We start from the raw sequence: 20000 nt of genomic DNA, 5'->3' as shown, positions 1-20000 counted from the left end.
TACCAGTGCATTTTACTCATTCTACAAGTGTGTTCTAGTTGTTGCGCAGGTGCATTCTTATTGTCACTGTACTAGTGCACCCTAGTCCTTCTACTAGTGCCTCTAATTCTATTAGTGTGGTCTCGTTCTACTAGTGTGCCCTAGTTGTTCTAAGAGTGCATTCTGTGCAGTCTACTGGTGCGCCCTAGTTTTTCCACTAGTGCATAGAAAGTACAGTAGTGGAAGACACTAGTTGGAAAAAAGTTAATAGTAATGCACAGTGATTTTACCACTGTACAGAAATTCCATACAATAATGGAAGGCAATAGTCTAAAAACGTTTACTTGTTAGAGGGGTGAACTAGTGCGCAGAAATTTCATTCAATACAGTAGTGGAAAAACGTCACTAGTAAGACAATACAATTTGTCTTGGTATTGACGAGAAAAGAGGGTACTAGTACGTGGACAACTCAGCGCACTAGTAGGAAATGGAATAAATGCTGAAACGGCTTTCCACATTTCTAACAATATAGCAGCGGTACTGTAAGCTTGGTTTGCATGCTGAGGATCCTTCTTGGCTTTTTCTTTGGACCGGCGGGCGATTGGTCGCCACTTAACAGTACGCGAGCTGTCAATCAAGTGCCTGGGAGGCGACCTTTCAACCCAGTTGGAGTTCTGGCAAGGAGGGTGCGCGAGTTAGCAATACGCTCCACGTCCGGGGGCTAAAAGTCGTTCATGCGCAAAATGAATCTGAGCCGCTGACTGTGAATAATGTGTGTGTGCGTGCGTGTGCGTGCGTGTGATTTGAAGAGAGCCTTTTAACAGCGTTTTTTGTTTTGTTTTATTTTTTTGTTTTTTTTCTCGTGATTGCCTTCACATCACTGCACTTCGCTTTGAGCTTCTCCCATTATAATGCTTAGATCCTCATCAAGGTAAACAATCCTAATTTCTATCTGCACTGCTGGATTTTGTTATTCGGATTCACACGTTACACTGAGGAACTAATGGTGCATCTCAATAAAACAGAACAGCATAAGCAAAACTTGATTATTCCACAACAACATTCCCCTGCTAGTGCGACTGAGACCTGCCGCAGATAGCGAAAATTTGTGATTGTTGGGCTCCTAAGAAGGTTTCAAATTGCTTGTAGATGCTGCAAGATGGCGACAAAGAACACCTTTAGCGTGGTAAAGCGCAACACTTATTAAACCAAGGAGCATAACGTTTTACACATGAAAATTCTCATGGGATGAAAAGGCACAAAATGTTCATATTCTGAAATAACAATCTCATCTCAATTTACTGGCTAATTTAGTGTCAAATGTGGGCGTTGTTAGTCAAACACAAAGCTATCGTGACTCTTAATGAGTGACAAGAGGTCAGTACACAAGTTAATCGCACCTTCTGCCATCTAGTGGAAGAACATTGAACTGTTCTGCCGGTCACTGTAGGATTCTAAAGAAGTCCTTGAAAAATTGTTCCAGAAAGAACTTATAGCATGGCAGCTGATAAGAACGATAATCATAATAACAACAATAGCTGTAAATGATCTACAGATGTGATGCATTAACCACAAAGGCCCTTGAGAGGCTATTTTGGGCCGCGAGCCTGTGAGCAGCAGCTGTCTAGCGCGGGCTGGTGGAAAAGGAAGTGTTGATAGGACGTCGCCGTGGCAACCGCCATGTTGTCGTCGACCCCAGCCGGAAAACACACCGCGCACCAACCACACGCTGTGTGTGAGTGGTGTGTGTGTGTGTGTGTGTGTGGCTATTTGTTCGCCTCTTGGGCTCAAGCTCTAAATGGTTGCGTGATGGAGGAACAGTAAATGGGCTCCGTGTGTGTGTGTATTAGAGAGTGTGTCTGGGGTGTGTGAGCGTGTGCGCGTGAGTTTGTAAGTATTTTGAGAGGGCATGCGTGTGTGTGTGTTTTGGATTATGTATGTGTGTCGAAGAAGAATTGTGCGCGTGTGTGCGTGTCTTTAAATGTGTGTGTGTGTGTGTGTGTGTGTGTGTGTGTGTGTGTGTGTGAACGAGTGTTGGAGGGTGTGTGTGTGGGTGTGTGTGTGTGTGTGTGTGTGTGTGTTAGTGATATGGAGGTGGAAGGAAGAGGAAGGTCTTCTTCCAACTGTTATCTTCTGCTGTGCAGGAACTTGAAATTAATTGAAAGTTTGTTTGTTTTTTTTTGGGCCCCAGTACTTTTCGACAAGATCCCCAGAATATTTTCTTTTTACTGCCATTTTGACTTCATTTTTTGCATTCTCTTTCGGTGTTATATTTGTTGCAGAAAGGATATTAAGAACAGAAAAAAAAATATTTGCACTCATAGCTGTCACTTTGCTTTTATATGTGTTGGAAAGTCGTGAGGTGGGGAGGGGGGACATTTAAAAAAAAAAAAAAAAAAAAAAAGTTTAAAAAAAAAAAAGCAACCTAAGTGTAATGAATGAAACGTTCAGCTTGTCTAATTGATGTCAAATGAATGAAATGTACATTGCTTACTGTATTCGATCCATCCGTAGCATTCAGGTACTTTCTTTGTGTGTTTGTATGCTGTTGCCATGGATACAACAAATCGAGCATGAATCAGCCTCCTGCTGGACTCTGAGGGCGAGACAAAAACAAAATGTAAGAAAAATAATAAAGACGCTGAGTGTTTTTCTGTGGATGACACCGACTATAAAGACCTGCTGTGTCCACTTTCTACGGCCAGTTCTGCTTTTTTGCGTGCTTGCGAGTGTGCGTGGATGAGTCATGCATTGTGTGCGCGTGTGTTTGCAGACGTCCCGTGTGGCAGGTACTGTTCACATCAGTGTTAATCCCCTCTCACCTGTTCATGAGTGTGCAAAAAGATGAGAGGAAATAAACAGGAGCCGAGCTTTGGATGAGAACACAGCGGCGGCTCGGCGGCCCTGGTTTGTTCATGACGTGATTACGTCTGCATTGTTTTGCAACAACAAGTTTCAAATGGGAAACACATTCAGCGCCAGATGGTCCTTGGCCTGGGTGGTCCTTGGCCCAGTTCTCTCCGGATCCGTTTGGGCAAGGTACGGCCCAAGGGTGTTGCTGTTACAAGAGCGCGGTCACTTGAGCTTTGGGATGAAACATAAAACAAAGACAATAACAGCCCATGAAACTTTTGTGGCCTTTGTGACTCATCTCATCAATTCTTGTCTCAGATTCATTATGGTTTGCTTTTCTCCCGCAAACCAGAAACAGCAAATACAGTTTTCACAGGTGAAACCCAAAACTAAAAGCAAGCACTATCTAATATTTAAGCAGACAATCTAAAAGGCAAGAAATGAGCGACTAGAAACACCCATCAGTCACATGTCCCAATACTTCTGCTCACCTGAAAACAAACAAAAGGTGCTCTGCCCGGAGTACATCTAGATGTAAATACCTCAGAAATAAAAGCTGAAATTCTCAACTTTGATCTGAAACCCAAATGTCTTCAGTATACGACAAAAACAAAAGACTTGACCTTGCCGTTCCAATACTTTTGGAGGAGACTGTACTTGTGTATTCATAACAACCACAGACCTTAAGAAAAAGTCTGCTTAGCTTAATGCCACCTAACAATGACAAATCCCATTGACATGCTAAAGTTAACATTGTTAAATGCTGTTTTGAAGCAACACAAACAGTGGAGCAACACATTCAGACAGATAATATAACTATACTCGCAGGCATATATTCCTTATCATCAATGAAAAAAAATACACAGCATTTTACCTACTCACAGCAGTTGTAGAAAAAGTACGTAGTCTATTCGTCTTGGGTGTCTGGACCGTATAATACTGCCACCCAGTGGTCAAAGCTGGCACATCAAGAAAGTACATTTCAATATTAATATATGAATCGTTTTTTGTAACACGTTATTACAGAGTGCTCTGTTTTCTTTGTAAAAAAAAAAGACAAATCGTTACTTGGTTATTTGCTGCTCGGGCCTGATTGATATGGACGCTTTGATGCTGATTCTGATATTTGGCAAAATAAAATTCCGATAACCGATTAATCAACCGAGAAACTTGCAAAATATTAAATTAATATCAATCATACCATATCAATCAATCAAATTTGAGTATACAGCACATATCATACATAAAAATGCAACTCAAAAGTGCTGTGCAATAAAAAAATCCAAAATACAACATAAAAAGAAGACACGCCCCCTCCCTCCTCGCATACACAGACATACTGTATATCCACAAGCATGCCTGCACTCACACACATACACACAACCTGATAAACTATGTTAACATAAATAAATAAATAAATAAGAAGACTTTTTGGGCGGTCTGTTAATGCTTATAACAAAGATATGAATTACCGTAAGACATTTGACTGTTTTTACAGATTTACTGATTTTAATATAAGGCCATAGTTTCTACCCCTTTTTTGTATTTTATTGTTAATATTATCATTTTTAGCCATCTTGCCCAGGAAGTAGAGACCATTGGATTTTCTTCTTAGTAAAATATTTGTACCGGTGTTTACTATTGCTGTAATTGTAACATTTCACGCATCCTGCCTTGTTGCTGTAATCACATTTGGGCATTGCCCCGAGTTTTGCAGACATGACCTCATGACTTACAAAACGTATTTCTTCTCCATTCAGGAATGTAAAAGTGTGTGAGTGTCGCTGATGCTCCAACTGTTTTGCTTTTTGGCAGCGTGGAGGTGAAAGCGGACAGATGTGTGCATACTTTTCTCGGAGAATGAGTCATCTTCATGTCATTCTCGTGTTTATGACCAAAGAAGGAGAGCAAAGAGCGTGTCCACTTAACAGTTTTTTTTTTTTTTTTTGCTAAGTGTAGAAAAGGTTGGAATGTCGCAGGGAGTGTTGATATCACACGTTGATAGAGTGACTGCCTCTCGTCATCAATTATTTAAACCTTTTTTAGACATGTATTGACCCTTAAAAAAAAAAAATATCCACTATCAGTAGTATTGAGTGTTTAGCTTGTATGATTTCACTGTTTGGAGATCCTCTTTCAAAGACCAACAGGTGCATGTCTCCGCGGGAATGTGTAATGTGATGGGAACACAGACAGTTCGCCGGACTGTTTCAAGCTTCCCCGTGAACATAAAATTACACATTCATGTACATGCCTCGGACTCTTACTGTTTTAAGAATCCCCCGTGGCCCTTCAATGGATGCATTTAACTATGAGAGTCCATGCAAATGTGGTGGCTATACAGACAGTTCGCGGTACTGTTTCATTGAATGATTATAAAATATGTTTATGGCACATACAGTTTTATTGTCTTAAACATATTTTTTTCAAGAATATGTTCTATACAAGCCCACTAGATGAAAAAAGGCATTCTGAGAAATATTGCGTTTGTGGAATAGAGTTAATACACCCATTCTTTTAGCCATCTCCGCGGGCGGCCATTTTGTCATTTCAGTTGACTGAAAATGACATCACAACTGCTCAGGGCTCAGGTAACGACCAATCACGGCTCACCTGTTTTCTGAAGCTGAGCCGTGATTGGTCACTACTTGCGCCCTGAGCAGTTGTGATGTCATTTTCAGTCGACAGAAGTTACAAAATGGCCGCCCCCTGAGATGGCTAAAAACGGGTGGATTTTGCTACTTAACTCATATTCCACAAACCCAATATTAATCAGAATGCTGTGGTCCAACTAGTGGGCCTGCTGAGAACACATTCTTGAAAAAAAATGTATTTGTGTTGATTTTACTCTAAGATTGCCACCATTTGCAACATTTTCCTTGACTTAATACATTTTAGTAGTAGACATGGGTCAAATTGCAGCCTAAACACACTTTGTCGGACCTGTGCAAAAGATGGACATTTTATATTTTATTGATATTATATTTTCTATTGATATTTTCATTGTTGTGTATTTTCGGGTCACTTGAGGAAAAGTCATCCAATCTCAGGGTGAAAGAATGACATTTCGGCCATTTTAATTGCTGTCAAATGTCAAGATGAGTCAGTGGTTTTTGAGGAGCTACTTTATACTGTCAAGCAAAAGCAGTTTTGATGATATTTTCACGATTTTAACTGTTGAGCATCTATGAATCTCGAGATTGAAGTAAACAATTGAATTGGTTCAAATAAAACAAAGCAGTGTTTTCATTCCAGAAAGTCACCTTGGTGCAACTTTGGTCTTCATTTTCCTCCTAATCTCATTGGCCTCTGCGCCATCTTCCAAATTCCTGCGTTGAGGTCATTGTTTGTGAGCGCTTTCGGAGGCTTGGCTTATGTCCTGCACTTTTTTCCCCCTTTTCTTTTTTTTTGGCTTGCTCGTTCCTCCCTCTTGACTGGCCTGCGGTGGCTTTTAAGAGGCGAGCGCATTTCACAGCTCGGCCAACAAGCCAACTGACGAGACACTCGCAATTGCATTCTTGAAGAAGGTGAGTCCTGTTATTTGTTATTTATGCTGAATACGTCTCAGTGCCACAAGTGACCTTCTATTAATCCCTTTATGGACTTCTTATTGTTTGTTAAGTGATGCACTTTGCTGCGCACATTGAAATTGTAATGTTAATCCTCCTTAGGTGTGTTTGTTGAACATTCGTTTATTAAACTGTGAGTGGAATAGCCGCCTGTTGCTCATCATTCATCGTTCATATTTCTAAATAGCTCGTACATAAGTACTGTAATATATAAATAAACGTGACACTCCGGTTGAACTGGAGAAGGGATTTATGATATCTAAAAGGAATGAAACGGTTGGCAGTCAGTCTTTGTGTGCCCCAAATTAAACAACAATGGGACTCGGTTATTCACTCCAAAAACACGTGTAATCATTTGAAAGGAACACAAATATTTGGGGGGATTTGGGGTTTTTCTTTCAATATATTTTTTAAGCAAAAATCAAAATGAACAGTTGAGCTTTTGTAATGTTTTTGTCTGTGTGTTACTTGTATTTTGTCAATACCCAAATAATAGTGTTGGCTCAAATTTTTTTGGTGTATAGCAAAAGAAAAAAGAAAAAAACAAACATAACTTCTTAAGTTAATTTATTTCTTCTTCCCTGTGAATTTTTCCAAATGTTCCTATTTTGAATTTTATCAGACTTACATATGTATATATATAATTATTTATTTTTTTATTAATATTGACAATCAAGAATTAAGAAAATAAATCGAAACCAAAAATGTTATATTTTTAAATCGATACTGTTATAGTATCATATTTTCTCTCAGTGGTCATTTTGCATCAATTCAGGCCAGGTGAAATTCAGGCCAGATCCAGCAGGTGGTACTGTGGCGAATTTTTAAAAATACATTTATTCTCATCTCTTCGTAATTCGACGCAAAATAAATGTGTATAAATACCTTTTTATGATACTCTTTGTAGTGTTGTTTTTGAAATACATTTTCTTAGCGTACTTATTGATCCTGCCGTTTGTCCTTGTCCTTTCTTTGCTGTGTTGGTCACCGGAGCCCTCTGGATCAATTTTCAATATATATATAATTTTTTTACATTGCTTGTGAAATAGATTTAAGATGGCGCATCAAACAACACTGTACTGTGTTGTACTGAACGGTAGTTTATCGGCTGTGTGGCCTGGCTAAGTGACTCGTTACAGGGTTACCTAACTTCTCCTTCTGGGCCTCTCCCAAATCAAACGTATGATGTCATCATGTACCAGACGCGCTGCTTCCTCTCCACAATGACATCATCGGCCTCCTCCAACCCATAAAACATTTCTCAGGCGTTCTGAAATATGTTTGTGGCGCTGCATAAAAGAACCTTTAATTTTGCGTCTTTTATGTGAAGTCAGCACAAAAGCAGCAGACATGAGTCATGGATTCGGTTAGCTACATGGTGAATATGAAAATTTTTCCTCTAAGTAACTCTTGGGATGAATTACTGGAGCGGTTGAAAGGCAACATTCTTTTTACTTTTGCTTGAGTAAAAGAAGAGATGCTACTTTTGCTAGGTTACACTTAACTAACTTTGCATAGTTCCTTCGCACTAAGATGGCACAAGACAAGAGGTTTGCAAAACACTAGCTTGGTCAGTGAAGCGTCTCACCTTATTTCAACATAGTTCCTTGGTAGCAAGATGCCGCAAGATGACAGCAAAGCACCACTTTTATCGAAATTAAGCTTCTCAATTCACTTCAGCATAGTTCCTTAACATCAAGATGGTGAAAAAAGCACCACTTTTGTCATGAAGCTCCTAAACTCACTTCAACTTGGCTCCTCGGTATCAAGATGGCCAAGATGGTGACAAAACAGTACTTTTGGGTAATTAAAGCCCCTCGGCCCACTTCGACACTGTCCCATAGCATTAAGATGCCACAATATAGTGGCAAAGTACTGCTTTTGTCTAAATGGTGCCCGTCAACTGACTTCGACATAGAACCTTGGCATCAAGACAGCATAAGATGCTGCAAAAGCACTAGTTTTGTCTAAATGAAGCTCATCAACGCACATCAACATTGTTCCTTAGCATCAAGGTGCCACAAATTGGTGGCAAAGCACTATTTTTGTTTAAATATTACTCCTCAGCTTACTTCAACATAACTCATTGCCATCAAGATGGCGGTAAAGCACTACTTTTGTCCAAATGAAGCTTCTAAACTCACTTCAACAGAGTTCCTTGGCACCAAGATGCCACCAGATGGTGGCAAAGCACTATTTTAGTCTAAATTAAGCTCCTTGGCACACTTCAACAGAGTTGTTTGGCATCAACCGCGATTATACAACTGATGTGCTTTCACCATTGTAACTGGCTCTTTAAGGGCAACCCTAACTATGATATGAAAACGAGTTGAGCACCCACCACTGCGCAGCTTATTTGACTGTCTGAATGTGAAACTAAATCACATCAACATGTGTAGTCAAGCCTCCAGTTGCTCATCGCATAAGTGGACGCGACTAAATTAGAGCTCAAGTGCTTTTATCTGCATGTGTGTGTGTGTGTGCGTATATGTGTGGCTGCATGTTGACAGACGGTTGCCCTGGTGGCCTTTGGTGCGCACATACCGCATCCTGCATGTGTGACCTTTAGTTCACAGGCGCGCGTGCGTGCGCGCATGTGTGTGCGCGCGTGCGGATGAGTCATTGCCACCATGCCAGTGATAATGGAGTGCAGCCTGCCACTGCTCTGTCCTCACCCAAGTGTGTAAGTGAGTATGCGTGCATGTGTGTGTGCCACTTATGTATTCCAGCAGAACACACAGGAAATGAGTTTACCGGCCAATAATTAACGCCTATTAGAAAACACAACATGCAGAAAGAAAGAAAAGTGATCAGAACTTCGGAAAAGTAGAAATGTTGAAAATTTGAGGGGGAAGGGCATATTGTATTATTACAATTATTATTAAAGTTGTATGTATATTTGTTATTGATCGTATAAAAAATGTTGATCGTGATTAATAATGTGGAAAAGTTACGTTAAGAAGACCCACGAAACGTCCCTGGGGTTATAATTTTTTTGTATTGCATTTTTAATTTGGGCATTTTCACTTTGGAGTGTACTCACTTTTGTTGCCAGCAGCTTACAAAAGTGTAAAATATCATTGCAACCTATTCTTACCAAAGTGGATTTGAAAATCTTCACAAAAAGAATTAAAATGATGGGGAAAATGTGAAATACAAAAGACAAATCAAGCATTACTATAACTTTGACAATGAATATCCTTTTTTTTAATAGAGCTGTGAAATTATTTTTTTTTTTTTTAAATACAATTTTAATTTTTCTCTCTGGTAAAATTATAAACTAATGTGACCTAAGAAGATTCGTAATTTAAAACACAATGTAGACAAAAATAAATTACAGTAGCGCGGAACTGCCAATGTGGCGTGAACATTTTTCACGTTTAATATGTTTTTTTTAAGTATGTTTTAATGTAGTAGTATTTAGAACCTAAACCCTTAAACCCTAACTGGTTTAAAAATGTTACAATTCCAGCAATTGCAATAAACTGATGAATTTTTTTTTTTTGGGGCGGGGGGGTCCAAGTACCTGAGTGCAGTGCACAAACACAAAATAACCTAAGTAATATACAGTATATTTTGTTGTGTTCTACTCCAACTACATTACTGTCACTTTGTAATTGCTCTCACATAACCATACCTCAAGCTTTCATAGATGTGGTTTCAATGCCATGATATCAAATGTCTTTGTCTCGCTGTATCGAAAAAAAAAAAACCCCATAAATAAACGTTTGCTTTTAATTTGATTCCATTATCTGCAGTCATCAGTTTGGTATTTCATGTCAACTACATTTAAAAAGCAGACATGAATGCAGCACACTGAAGAAGGAGAGAAATAGAGGAAGAAAGTGATTGATTGCTTCTGATAAGCAATGCAAACATCTATTAAAATGTTCTCCTAAATTTCGGGGAAGTTGTTGAAAAACAAACTTGAATAGAAATCGTCTGGCCCAGTATGAGAAGCTACAAACACAATTTTAGGTTCTGTGTGATTAAGTCCAGATGATCCTCTATAACACACACACAAGGTAACACACACACACGCACAGGCACACAAACATACATGCACATGCAAGCTCACTGCATTGATTAGTGTTTACCACAAAATCAATCGAAACCCATCTCTCTGAAGAAGTAGTCTATTTTCATTTGAATAAAACATATCAGAAAACCTATTCATACTGTCAGCAATTGCGTCACAAAGTCAAAAGATTTGTTTTTTTAATTCCAGCGTCAAAGGTCATCAACACCCAGAGGCCTAACTGCAGTAACAGAGCTTGTGTACATGAAAACGTAAAGTGTCATTCAATATATAGAATAAAACAAAAAGCAAAGAATGGAGCAGTTGTCTTGTCCTTCCGAAATGGTGAGTGCCACGCTTTTATGAAATTTACACAGGTCTCCACTCAACGTAGCCTCTTGTTGCTAGGCAGACTTTAACGGCCGAGTCACGCGCCACTTCCTCAGCTGTGGCGCAATCAATGAAAATGAAAGTATAGTCGGAATAAAACTATCAAATCAGCTAGAAATTTAAAATACAAGTTGAGTGAAAAATAAGTAGACAGATATTTGAAAATAAAAATAACAAAATAAAAATCAGTGCCGTCAAGCGATTAAAATATTTAATCATGATTGATCTCATTTTTCATTTTATTATTATTTATTTATTTATTGTATTGTTCTATTATTCTATCGAATTTTAATACCCTTAATATGAATAAGAGTATTGATTTTCTTATGCAAATACTTTATTAAAGAGGGAAGTCAACCCAAACATATTTGTTTTCCAAGAATATGTTCTATACAAGCCCACTAGTTGAAACAAGGCATTCTGATAAATATTGCGTTTGTGGAATATGAGTTAATCCACCCGTTTTTAGCCATCACTGGGGGCGGCCATTTTGTCATTTCTGTCGACTGAAAATGACATCACAACTGCTCAGGGCTCAGGTAACAACCAATCACGGCTCACCTGTTTTGTGTTGAACTATGATTAGTCGTTATCTGAGCGGTGAGGGTGTGCGATGTCATTTTCAGTTGACAGAAGTGACAAAATGGCCGCCCCCAGAGATGGCTAAAAATGGGTGGATTTTGTTGCTTAACTCATATTCCACAAACACAATATTAATCAGAATGCCTTGTTTCAACTAGTGGGCCTGCATAGAACATATTCTTAAAAAAATATATATGTTTGGGTTGATTTCTGCTTTAATGTTTTTTTTTTTTTCTGGTCTTGCAAGATCCGGTGAGGTGTTGTTGTTTTTCAGCGGCAACGTGTGAAAAGACTACAAAATGAGCCTTAATCACGCGATAAAAAAATTGATGGCGTCAAAAGGAAGCTGCGTTAACGCCGTTAATAACGCGATAAACTCAGACTACTAATAAAAATATAAACAATTTAAAATATGACCTCAACTGTGTTTAAAAAAAAATCTGAAGATAAAAGTAAAGTAAAATTCAATCATGCAGTGATACTGAACTCGAATAGCACTCTTATGAATGATGAATTTCGTAATAACCTAATGATGGGAAAGTCGAGCATATCTGCCACATGAATGCGACAACCGATCAGAGCGCGCTTCTGAACCCCAAATGTGTGCTTGCTATTTTCCCAACTGATGGCCTTTGAAATCACCAAGAGACACAAAAATAAACTTCAAAAGCCAGCACTCAATTTATTCCCTTGTGACTCATCGGGACGAATTGCGATGTTGACGTGGTCCAGCCGGCAGAGACAAAACATTCGATGGTGGGGCGGCCTGGGGGGGATTTGGGAGTATCTGTTATCCTTGCGGGTCTGCCATCATTCAGAACTTCCTCTAATACTATTTTTAACCATCCGTTTGGACACCATCAGAATGTAATCTCCATCACCTAATCTATCCTGTCCATTCTCCAAGGCCTAAAAAGGAGGCGAAGGCTGGATTTGGACTGGGATGGCGGGGTCGGGGTGGTTTCGGGTGGGTGTATGCAAGGGTGTATATACGGACACCCGGAACCCGACGCACATGTGGGTTCCGACCTCTCTTGCCGCTGCCTCCATCTTTTGTTTTGACATCTGCTGCTGCTCCTGAACACAAGCAACATGACTTTCTACAGGCTCTCAGGTATGTTAACTAGTACATCGATAAAATTAAGGTTATAGTATTAGTCCGATTGGTTTAATACTGACGGTTGATGTGAATGCCATTTTATATGGCATAAAGTGGATAACCTGGCTGCAAAGGTGACACGTTGGTGCTGAGAGATAAGCATTCACACCACGCTGTTTGAATGCTTCCCTCGCTATGCTGTTTTGCAGCCAGATTATTTAGTTACAGTTTGCTAGTATGCTGAGAGACAAGCATTCAAACAAGTGCTAATGTGCATCAACAGCATTTACAGCATTTTGTAGAAATGCCGAGACAAGAGTTCACGCCGAGGCTTGTATGATAACTTTATAGTGAGTAATTATCACCATGACTACAATTTTGATTACAATAGTCGATTGGACAAGTAACAAAAGCACCAATTGGTATGTCCGTGTTGGATTTAGAGAGAAATGGACACACTGTGGCAATGTTTTTGAGAAAATGAAAGCGATTCTTGATTTGTTTGATGCAGAGGTTTGGTTTGACTTTAACGAGTTTCTGTTTTAGTGGCTTTACTTAAAAATATTTTTTCTTTCAGTGTTTCATTACTGACTATTTTTTGTCATGGGCAAGCTGTAAGATGTTCACGGCCATTCATGTCTTAATGTCTGAAATACAGTTAAAAAGAAGTGGATATATAATTGAGCCTTGAGGGACACCATGATTCAGTTCATATCTTGTAGGTGAATATTCATTCAAAGTTGGTGAAAAAAACTTCTATATTGCCACGATAGGATTGAACCCAGTTCAAAACATTGCCAAATAAGTCAGTCAATTCAGGTGAACGCTGAGACACAAGGATTCACGGTAGTGGTTACAGAATATGATTACAATGAGCAAGTGTTAGCTTGCAATGCTGAAATGCCAGCATTGAAAATATTGTATACATTTTGAGGGATAAGCATTCACACAAACAACTATAATGAGTATATTCAGAGAAGGTTGACTTCTTAATGAGTGTGAGAAATAAAAGATGTCATCAATGCTACTGTGTCCACATTGTTTAAAGTGGAAGTCAACACCAAAATTTTCTTTACAAGAATATGTTCTATGCAAGCCCACCGGTAGAAACATGCCGTTATGACTAATATTGCGAATTATGCAGTAAAACCCACACGTTTTTCGCCATCCCTGGAGTATGGTCATTTTGCCACTTGCTGTCGACTGAAAATGACATCACAGCCGCTCAGGGCTCAGATAATGACCAATCATGGCTCAGATTCATAAAAGAGATGAGCCTTGATTGGTCATTACTTGAGCAACTGTCATTTTCAGTCGACAAAAGTGACAAAATGGGCACCCCCTGAGATGGCTAAAAACAGGTGGATTTTGCTGCTTAACTCATATTCGGCAAATGCAATATCAACCAGAATGCCATGTTTAGACTAGCAAAGGCGCATAGAACATAATATTGCAAAGAATTTCGGGGGGGCTGATTTCCCATTTACATGTGAATACTGTGAGAGAAAGCATTTACGGTAGTGAGCATTTGATTTTTTTTATTTGGAGAATATGAGTATTAACCATATGACTTCTTTATGGTAGAGTGAATGGCGAGAGACAAGCATTCACGACTACAGTATTTGGAAACGATTTTGTATACATGCTGAGGGACGAGTCTATGATTCGGCATATGCCTTCCTGCTGCTATAGATGTGTGAATGCTGAGAGACATTTACACATTGACATTTAGTAGCCATAAGAACGTTTTCAGCTGAATGCTTGGAGAAAAACACTTTGACGTGCACTATTCTGCATAGTGAGCATATGACTTTACAGCATATGCTGAGTGAAAAGCATTCCATCTATCTTCCTGTTTATTTTTTTTTACAAATGCTGAGAGACAAGAACTTGTTCTCTGGACTTAGAGAGAATTGTTACTCACCAAGAGACTTTTTAATAACTGCTTAATTCAGAGCGAAGAGCATCACAACATATTTTTTTCTGGTGAGCATGAGTATTCAGAGCTGAGAACATGCTCTGTACATGGACAAAAGTTAACGTGAATACTGAGAGACAAGCATTCACACACCTATGCTATATGAAAAAAAAATGTATGTGAAGTATGTTATGTAATGGGTAATGATGACTTTCTTTAGAACGTGTTTTCAGCATTAAGAACTTTGTAGCCAAGCGAGTCTCAAGTCCAAAAACTGGTGACTTGAGTCTGACTTGAGTCAAGCCACATGACTCGAATCAAGTCACCTCCGCATATATGTGATATTACAGCATGCTTGGCGTTAAAAAACGTTACGAGCGTGTTCCAGAGGAACCGCGATCCACTTGGACCGAGGGATGAGTGAATTGGTCAAAGGCCATGGTGACCTTTCAAAAGAAATATTTGGTTGGCCCAGGATGGCCTCAACATTTCTCACAAATAAAAAAGGATCCAATGATGGCAGGGAAGCGGTGACATCCCCAAAAAACTCAAGACGGTCAACCCCCCCGCTGTGGAACATTCCGTCTCCGTCGGCCTAACTCGGGAATACAGTGGGGAACGTGTAATCCATTCCATTTACAGCACATGTAGCCCAAACCATCCATCCATCGTAGCCCAACTGAGTTTGGGTGAGAAGTGGGGTGCGCGCCAGACTGTCGCAGGTCATACATTATGTTGGATCTGATCATGGAAGGCACGCAGCGCTGGTAACGCAAACACACAAGTGAGCACACGCAAAAATTCACAGGGAAACACACACAAACACAGACAAAAATTCAAACACACTCACGCACACACAACCTAACAAACATGTTATGTATATGGACACAACTAAGGAAACCAACTCACAAACAAACTTACAAGCAATCACATACAAAAATACTAGTGCTGTCAAGCGATTACATTTTTTTTGTAAAACTAACTAATGGAAAAATGTTCCATAATTGATTCCGAATAACTCGTTCTATCCCAATGACTTACTTATCTGCCATTTCACAATGAGTCTGAAAAACTGTGGTACTGAATGAGTTAATCACATTTTTCATCCACATTTTTTTATGAAGCTGGGAACAGTTCCATAATTGATTCCGAATAACTCATTCTATCCCAATGACTTATTTATCTGTCATTTCACAATGAGTCTGAAAAAGTGTGGTTGATCACATTTTTCATCCACATTTTTTTATGAAGCTGGGAACAGAAGTAAATACTTGCGCAAAATGAAAGTGGACAAAAAAATAAAACTATTTTTGTTTCATAATTCAACGACTGTTCTAACAGATTTCTTTGAACCTTGAATACGAGTCTTTGCCTGTAAAATACAACTGCTGAACCATACACCAAAGACGTACACCTAAGTACATACATGCACGAAAACTGTACTTGGACACACATGAACGCCCGCACACACCCATGCACAGAAGCTCCAACATCGTAGCGGTGTGACTCACGTCCCAAACTGGTCTGACCCCCACCCCCAAAAGCTCATCTTCTTGCAGGCACATAACGGCATCGGTGGCAGTCAGCTGTCGCGCTTGGGAACAAAGATTAAAGGCCAAGTCCTGGACTTGTCCCCAGTGGAAGCACAATAGCCAGAGGAGGCTTAGCGGGCCCTAAATAGAACGTTTACTTTAGAAAAGAGCCACTGTGATTTGTTGCCTGATGACGTTGACGACTGACTCGTGCCCCCCCGTGACTCCGTCCTCAAGTAACCCACTTTATCCCCTGGATACAGTTGCGCATTGATAGCATTCGCCCCAACCTTGACGCACACACACACACCCCTACACACATGTAAACACAGGCTCAACACACAAATACACACGAGCATGCACACACACAAACACAGCTATGCAGGACCACAATGACACACAAACGCACACGTGAACACGCGTGCACTGTATGCAGACACACGAGTACACACAAAGATACACTAAGACGTGTGTACGCACACAAACTTTTACACACAAGTATACCCAAACGCAGCTATGCTAACGTAGCCAAAAACAAACATTAGCACAGAATATTACAGACACACAAGCTCACATCCCACACACAAACATAGAGAGAAACACAAAAATAAACACACACACACACGCACACACCACATCAATAACAGACTAGGGATATTCGATACCACTTTTTTTCAGACTAATACCAGTACGAGTATTCACTCTTTGAGTACTCACCGATACAGTGTATCGATACCCCTAGTACATTTGATATATAGAACTTAATGTAACACAGACCAAAAATTGTGAACAAAGATCTGTCTTTCTAACGCAGATGATCACAAAATAGGGCCAACAAATGCTGAGGAGGACTTACGTGTCCATTTTTTTTTTTCACCTGAAGTATTGGTGGCTGGTATGGACAGCATCCACAAGTATCCGATAGCTTAAAATAAGGCCGGTGTCCACCCGATACCGAGACCCATATCGATTCCCGCCATAAAGACACACAAACATGAACACGCTAACATGCAGAGAAACACAAATAGGTATGTAAAGACACTTGATACACAACCACACACAGAAGACAATATACACACACACAGTCTAAGAGCTTGCCTGTCGTCATGGTTCCCAAATATTTGTGTCACCATGCTTACCAAGCCCAAATGTCATGACCTCTGAGCTTTGCTCAAATCTCCAGCTGTAGTGGTTTAAAATGAAATGAAGCGTCAACATCTATCACTTTTTCTCCGCCACACGGACTAAATCTTTTCCATACTCGTCTGTCTGCATTCCTGCGATGGAAAGGCCGATAACCAAAGCGGATCGCCAATAACGATGCAGTTGACCTCCGGGGGCGGGGGGGGGGGGTCGTCTTTGCGAGCGGGCGGGGTTTTTGATGGAATTTTGGCATGAAGAGCTGGATAAAAGTCGCTTTTGGTTTTGGCTGCTTGAGATTGACATCTGTGAGTCTCAAAGGGGATTTTTGGTGGATATGATCGAAAGGGCAGCCGCGGCAACCACATACAGGGCCGTATTAGTTGACCAGGGGTCCCCAACGCAAGGCTCGAAATAACTTTTTTCTTTGCGGAGGAGTTTTGCTAATCAATGACTTCATTTTAAGAGCAACGTTGTGACATCGCGGTTCCAGCCAGACTTCTGTGAAACAAGGGCTCAATCTCAAGAACTTAATTCTATTGTTAAACATGCTAGCAATGTCAATCTTATGTTAGCTTAGCAATTAGCATGGCTTCTTCCTTCGTCAGAAAGATACTTGTCAGAAGTGTATCTTATTCGCCGCGATGGAGGCGATGATTATCAACTTAAGAGCAACTCGGCAACATGTTAAGCCACACTAATATCCAGCTGAAGCTCGTTGCTATAGCTAGCTGGTGCAGCGCAAGTAGCTGACTACTCGAGTGTAGGTGTGGTGAGTGACGCGCGTGCATATAGCCCAGTGAAGGTTTTTTCGGACATCTCAGCAGTTGATTCTCAGTTTTTCTAGTATTCAATGTATTTTGATGAGTCACAAAATGCCAATTTTGCCTCGCAAAACTGCGGAGCCTTGTCAACCAACGGTCTATCTGGCACCGGTACCATTTTTTATTTTTTTTTTGTAAGTGGGCATATATGTCAGGCCACCCCCAGGTTGGCCATTTCCATCCGAATGTGTGTATACACACATATCACCTCCCCGGCAATTAGCTAACATGTCAGCGAATACACACAACAGATCCCGGCACCTTCAGCGATTGCCTTCCGAAGTGGCATCTACAGCCTCACCCCGAACCCAGACTCGCATCCCTCAGCACAGGCTGACACAAAGAAGTGACGTTGTTCTGTTGTTTTTAATGGAAGGCCCCAGAAACTACCTGACCTCCACCATGACGGAGCGTTTCGACTGCTTCTACTGCCGCGACAACCTGCACGGCAAGAAATACGTCAAGAAGGATGACAAGCACGTGTGCACCAAGTGCTTCGACAAAGTCTGCGCCAACACCTGCGCTGAGTGCAGGCGACCCATCGGCGCAGACTCCAAGGTCAGAGACGAACACGGACACACACGTGCACACGTGCAAACACACACGCACCGACACACGCGCACACACACAAGAACAAGAACAAGAAGTGGTGAGTGTAAGGTTTCTTTAGGTGTGAATGAGAGGACAGAGATTTTCGGGCGTGCAAGAGGTTTATAGGTTGATGTAAAAGGTTTCTTTTTTGTGAGTTAACTGTGAGTGAGTTTTTTGGGTGTGAGTGACAGTATTTGTGGGTGTGTTATGTGAGCATTTTTTCATAGAGTTTTTTGTTCATGCGGAAATTTTTATGTAAGTGGAGTTTTTTTTTAATGTTAGTAAAATGTTTTGCAATGTATGCAAGAGTTTTTTTGTGGTGAGTGTAAAAGGTTTTTTTTGGGTGTGAATGTGATTTTTTTGGGGGTGTGATGTGAAATGTGAGTGAAATTATTTTTGTGTGCTGAACGTGAGAGTTTTTTGTTATGTGTGGGATTTTTTGGGTGACAGAGATTTTTGGGTGTGTGAACGAGAGAGTTAGAGAGAGAGTGTGAAAGATCTTTACTTAGTGTAAGAGGTTTAATTTTTCAGTGCAAAAATTGTGTTGAGGTGAGAGTTGTTGGCTGCGTTTGATAGTGAGAGTTTCTTTTAATCTAAATGGGAGTTTTTTGGGTGGATGAAACTAAATTGAATGTGATTTTTTTGTGCAAGAATGAGTGGTTTTAGGTGTAACAACTTGTGAGAGGTAATTTTTGTGAGTGTGGGAAATTTTTGGTGTGTGTGTGACATTTTATGCGAGTTCTTTCCTGGGTGAACATGCAAGAAAGTGAGAGTTTTTGATATTTGAGATTTCTTGGTGTGTAAGAATTTTTGTGGTGAGTGTTTTTTTTGTGCACGAGTTGTTTAATGCATGAATGTTTTGGGTGTGAGTGAAAGCACTTTTGGTGAATGTGAGAAGTTTTTTTTGGTGGGAGTGGAATGTTGCTTTTTTGTTGTTGTTTTTTTGTAAGTGAGAGGGTTTTTGTTGAGCATGTGAGAAGTTTAAGAGCGTCAGTGGCCAGAGCAAAAAGTGACAAAAATGAATACTCACGACCATTAAAGATATCTGAACACATACTTACTCTATTGGCTCCTTCCCAACACTGGAGTGGCCCTTGACCGACACCTCCGTTCCCTCGCATTCAGGAGCTGCACCACAAGAACCGCCACTGGCACGAGGACTGCTTCCGCTGCGCCAAGTGCTACAAGCCGCTAGCCAGCGAGCCCTTCTGCGCCCGCGATGATGGCAAGATCATGTGCGGCAAGTGCAGCTCCCGCGAGGACGGCAACCGCTGCCAAGGATGCTACAAGGTGGTCATGCCAGGTGGGACACGCCCACACGTCCGTCCTCGGTTACAATCAGACTCATTTCAAGGCTGAACTTAATATGCATGTTTTGGGAAATTAAAAGACGTTTGGTGAGAGTTGTGGTGATAGGAAAACTTAAAGCACACTTAAATCAAATTTGATGTCATGAGCGTTAAGTCTTTATATACCTCCTATGCAGAACAAACATTAACGTGCAC

General features: G+C 40.4%; 2 protein-coding genes and 1 long non-coding RNA gene across 4 annotated transcripts in view; 2 read left to right on the top strand and 1 right to left on the bottom strand.

The window, feature by feature from the left end:
* Window positions 1-2675, top strand: part of slc9a6a (solute carrier family 9 member A6a) — an 11507-nt gene extending 8832 nt beyond the window's left edge. Inside the window, exon 16 of the mRNA XM_086024540.1 lies at window positions 1-2675. This exon is cut by the window's left edge and continues 1129 nt beyond it. The gene's annotated coding sequence lies outside the window, so the exon portion shown is untranslated.
* Window positions 1-19779, bottom strand: part of LOC147151363 (uncharacterized) — a 27838-nt gene extending 8059 nt beyond the window's left edge. The window contains exons 1-2 of the long non-coding RNA XR_015085838.1: window positions 19557-19779; window positions 2474-2575 (exon numbers count right to left, since the gene is read on the bottom strand). This is a non-coding gene — a long non-coding RNA (uncharacterized LOC147151363). The remainder of the gene's footprint in view (window positions 1-2473; window positions 2576-19556) is intronic.
* fhl1a (four and a half LIM domains 1a) overlaps window positions 6210-20000 on the top strand; it is a 17506-nt gene continuing 3715 nt past the window's right edge. Inside the window, exons 1-3 of one of the 2 annotated variants that reach the window (XM_086024542.1) lie at window positions 6210-6359; window positions 18281-18462; window positions 19621-19798. In XM_086024542.1, coding sequence (XP_085880668.1) covers window positions 18307-18462; window positions 19621-19798 — 334 coding nt within the window. In that variant the 5' untranslated portion in view covers window positions 6210-6359; window positions 18281-18306. Of the gene's footprint in view, window positions 6360-12350; window positions 12506-18280; window positions 18463-19620; window positions 19799-20000 lie in introns of those variants that run through there. The other variant, XM_086024541.1, reaches the window with a different exon arrangement.

The sequence above is a fragment of the Filicampus tigris genome, chromosome 2 (assembly GCF_054856515.1).
Source record: "Filicampus tigris isolate MCC_2025a chromosome 2, RoL_Ftig_1.0, whole genome shotgun sequence".
Lineage (NCBI taxonomy): Eukaryota > Metazoa > Chordata > Actinopteri > Syngnathiformes > Syngnathidae > Filicampus > Filicampus tigris.
Note: the sequence above shows the minus strand (reverse complement) of the source record. Positions and strands in the feature narration are given on the sequence as shown.